At 51.7% G+C, this 4,224-nt stretch overlaps 1 protein-coding gene across 1 annotated transcript in view; it reads left to right on the forward strand.

The window, feature by feature from the left end:
- Nucleotides 1-3,283, forward strand: part of TLCD2 (TLC domain containing 2) — a 5,148-nt gene extending 1,865 nt beyond the window's left edge. Inside the window, exons 3-4 of the mRNA XM_026656613.2 lie at nt 1,301-1,383; nt 3,278-3,283. Coding sequence (XP_026512398.1) covers nt 1,301-1,383; nt 3,278-3,283 — 89 coding nt within the window. The remainder of the gene's footprint in view (nt 1-1,300; nt 1,384-3,277) is intronic.
- Nucleotides 3,284-4,224: the final 941 nt, after the last annotated feature.

A 4,224-nucleotide genomic window follows, 5' to 3' on the forward strand; every position in this document is an offset into this window, starting at 1 on the left:
GTGTGTGTGTGTGTGTGTGTGTGTGTGTGTGTGTGTGTGTGTGTGTGTGGTGAAAGGGGCACTGAGCACAGAGCTTGGTTCTGATCCTGGACTTTTGGACTCCCTCTTTGGCCTTGGAGTCAGTTCACCTCTCGGTCATCTCCTCACCCACAAAGGAAGCTAACACAGACCTTGTGTGGGGGTGGAGAGGACTGAGGTTGCAACTTGCTCAGTATTCCTGTGTCTGATGTTTTTGGAGTGGGTGAGGTGTCAGTGCCATTGACTCTCAGACACAGGTTCCTGGGCTCCAAGCTTGGTGGCAAGGGCTGCAGGGTCTCAGTGTGCTGGGGCTCCACACTCAGATTTTGCTCACACTTTCTAATGGGGGGTGGTCCTTGGAGTCGAACAGGAACTTTCAAGTGGCTACGGATCCCCCTGCCTTCTCCTGCTACGCTGTTACGTTAACCCCACAGTTCATACCAACCAACTCTTTTGCTGGGTGGGGAGGGATTGTGTATTGGGGTGTCTAGTTCTCGTCTGCCTACCCCCAACGGTTGGTAATTCCAGATGCGCAGAATTACTTGTATGAAAATTACTTGGGACACTCCTCCCCCAAAACACCCAGTCTGGGATGGGACCCTGGTGTCTCCTTTCCCTGCCCCTTCCAGGAGGTACTGCTGAAACTGACCATACTCCTTCAAGAGAGTGTGTCATATGGTTCTGTTTGTTCATAAACCCTTGGGGATAGGGAGGGACTGTGACAGCCAGGCAATGGACGCTATGGCCCAGGCAATAGAGAAGGATGCTAGGTGCAGCGGCTGGGGTTTGGGTGGGGAGGAGAGTGAGGCCAATGGTTTTCCCAGGAACAGTCCTGGCAGAGTGCAGACTAAGGCCAGGAAAGCCACTAGACACGCGAGCACGTCTAGTCCAGTTTTAAGAAACTCGCAGAGGTGTGTTAGGGAGCGATCATGCATTTCTAAGGTGATGAACGGGATGATCTAGTAGGTATCTTCCTTTCCAACATCTTTGAATCATGGGAGGTACCTGAAATGCAAAATATGTTTTTCTTTACCCTGGGATCTGTGGTCCCAGCACTCCTGAAGGTAGCACGGCGCTCACGCAGAGCCCGAGGGCTCCTCAAGTGCAGAGCTCTTTGGCTCTGGTGTGGGTTTTTATACCGTGCTCGTCACCATGATATCTCAGCACTCAGCCCTTCTGGGGCTCCTGCACTGAGCTCACACCCAGTTCTCTCCTCTGGAGTGGTAAGTGGCACTGAGTTGCTATGGGGATTCCTGGTGATGGGAACTCTCTTCTTTCACAGGATATTTTCTCCAAGATTTTGTGGATATGTTGTGTAATCAGAAGCTTCACCAGTCCTGGGAGCTGCTTTTCCATCACTCGGTGGTGAGTCTCCACTTGTCACTATGGGAAGGAGTTCAGGGTGCATGGCCTTACTATTCTGAAGACAAATCAGTCAGTTGGCTGGCAGGGACTGGACATCTGACCAGTTCACTGAGGCAGAGCCTGATCCCCAATGGCCTCATGTGGACAATTCTCGAGGCCTGGAGCGAGCTGTGTTCAGCTCCTGCTTCTGCTGGAATACTTTAGTTTAGTTCTATCTGGTGCAAAATGTCTGCATTTGGCTTCACTACTCTTGAAACTAGGCATGACACTCCTGGATCCTTGTGGCTGGAGATGATCAGGGTAATTACAATTGCTGTCCCCTGGGCTAGGGCTTCTCCTCACTCTGGGTTAACAGGCTAACGGCAGCCATGAGGAACAGGATGGGGAGGAGGGGTGCCCCCATTAGGTTCTAAAATATGTGCCCCTGAATTCCATCTCCACCTCTGCATGGGGGAAGTGAGAGAATATGCAGTGCCCTCTCACACATTCTGCTGAGTTGGGCAGGGTAGAAGGGGGGGGCGTGTAAACTTGAGGGGGCTGGGAGAGGGAGACCGTAGCGGGACAGATGAAATAGTGAGATAAAGTGAGGAGAAAGGAAGGACTTCAGAATGAAGAGTAAAGAAATGTGCCAGTCTCACTCCTCCAGCTATTAACTATCAAAGGGCCAATAACCAGGGTGGCGAATGTGCCCCTCAGGTCCTTAATTAGCAGAGAGAAGAATGTCCAAGGGAAAAGGGAACAGCAAAAATCAACTGACAGTATGACGTGTTCTCTAGAAAGGGAGGGAAAGAGGCCTCAGGCCACCCAGAGAAAGGGCAGAGAGGAGTGGAGGGAAGGGGGAAGGCAAGAGAAGGAAGAACAAATGTGAGGGAGACACTAGGCAGTAATTTTTTCTTACAGTGAGTCCCTCCTGATACTAAAGCTGATGACGCTAATTTTGATGTGCGCATGAGCCTGTGTCATCTGTGTGCATTCTGCATCACTCTCACCCAGTCCCCCTCCCTCTAGTAAAACTGGGGGTGCTCTAGTGCCAGGGGAGCAGCCCCTTCTGCTCACAGAAGAAGCCTAGGGTGATGTCTGGTGGTGTCTTGGCAGCACTGGGCTGGGGACTATCCCATGGGGTGGAGAAAGTAGAAGGCTGAAAGGTTGTTCTCATTGCAGACTCCCAGGCTGAGGCTGTTTCATAACTAATAAATCCAGCGTTATACAAACAGTGACCTGTGCTTTCTGCTAGGATGGGAGGCAGCCCATCCCATCCCATATCTGCTTCACACAACTTGAATCTCTGCCAAGAGAGGTCATTGCACCAGTTCCTGCCACGTACTTTTCCTGGAATCTCACTTCTTCACCTCTGAATGAGTTCAGGTTCCCAGTGTGGGGGACTCAGCTCTTTCCATTAAGCGCACTGATCTCCCTAGGCACAGGCACTTAGTAAAGGGGCTTGGGGGTCTGTGTGAGCTGACACACTCCAGCATGTGAACTGCAGAACAAAACCCAAACAACTTGCTTGCCCCTCATCAGCTGTCCCCCAACATCTCTCCCCCACCAGTCCCTCCCTGCACTGGCTATGGGCTCAGGCTGTGCCCAGAACACAGAAGAGCCAGTAAAACCTGCACTCAGGGCTTAAATTCAGCTGGAGCTGTCCAGAGTGGAGCTCCGGTAAATATTTTCAAACGTTGACTCCAGCTTGATGCTATTGCGGTTCTCAACTGGGGGACCGTGGCCCTCGGGGTGTGTGTGCAGTTTCGGGGGCATGCGGGGCCTCAGGGTGCCCCCTGCTGAGCTGAAGCCCTGAGCCCCATGATACCCCCTGTAGCGAATGGGGGAAGAGGGGGCATGGTGGACTCTGGGAAATACTCTGAGAATTTAAGCCCTGTCTGCACTCCTTACCCAGCAGTAGGGGGAGAGAATACAGAGGTAAATGCGGAGGCCAGTGGGGAGCTCCAGTGACGGTGAACCAGGGCCTGGGCAGTAACTCTGTACCATGGTGCCTGCCTGGCTGTTTGGGGCCTCAGTCCCTAATGACTGTAGTGGGAGGGTGCTGAGGAATGGACTGAATAACAGCTCACGAGCATTTTGCATTTCCCTCTGTGGGTGCAGGGTAGGAGCAGGAGTATCTGGTAGGGGGCAGGGTGTGGCAGGCGGATCTGAGAAAGGTGCTGTGCTGGAACCTATGGGAGGAGCTTGGTGGACTCCAGAAGGTGAGGGTGGTTTGGTGCAGTGGCTAGACCTGCTCCTCTCACAGGGTCCTGCAAGGGCCCTGCCTGCTGTGTCATCTGGGCTTGCTGCTGGATGGGTCAAAAGGTCATTGCAATAATGCATCTAATTCAGGCCAAGCCAGGGAGCTTAACCGGCAGGAAGCAAATAATCTCATTAAAGAGCTAGTGCAGAGGGCAGCATTAATGGAATAAATGACAGGTAGGGGCCCTAACTCTCTCTCAGGCACACAGATCTCTCTTCCCCATGACCTCTGGAGGGAACAAGGAGCATGAAATCCTTCCTACTTCTCCACCCTTGCAGCTGCTCATCCCAGTCCCCTGGGGAAGAGCGCAGTGCCCAGTCTTCCTCTTTCTATTGGAGTACTTGTGGCACCTTAGAGACTAACAAATTTATTAGAGCATAAGCTTTCGTGGGCTACAACCCACTTCTTCGGATGCATATAGAGTGAAACATTGAGGAGATATATATACACACATACAGAGAGCATGAACAGGTGGGAGTTGTCTTACCAACTCTGAGAGGCCAATTAAGTAAGAGAAAAAAAACTTTTGAAGTGATAATCAAGATAGCCCAGTATCAAACTGTCTGTACTGGGCTATCTTGATTATCACTTCAAAAGTT

The sequence above is a fragment of the Terrapene carolina genome, unplaced genomic scaffold (genome assembly GCF_002925995.2).
Source record: "Terrapene carolina triunguis isolate 2854851 unplaced genomic scaffold, T_m_triunguis-2.0 Scaffold231, whole genome shotgun sequence".
In the NCBI taxonomy this organism is placed as follows: domain Eukaryota; kingdom Metazoa; phylum Chordata; order Testudines; family Emydidae; genus Terrapene; species Terrapene triunguis.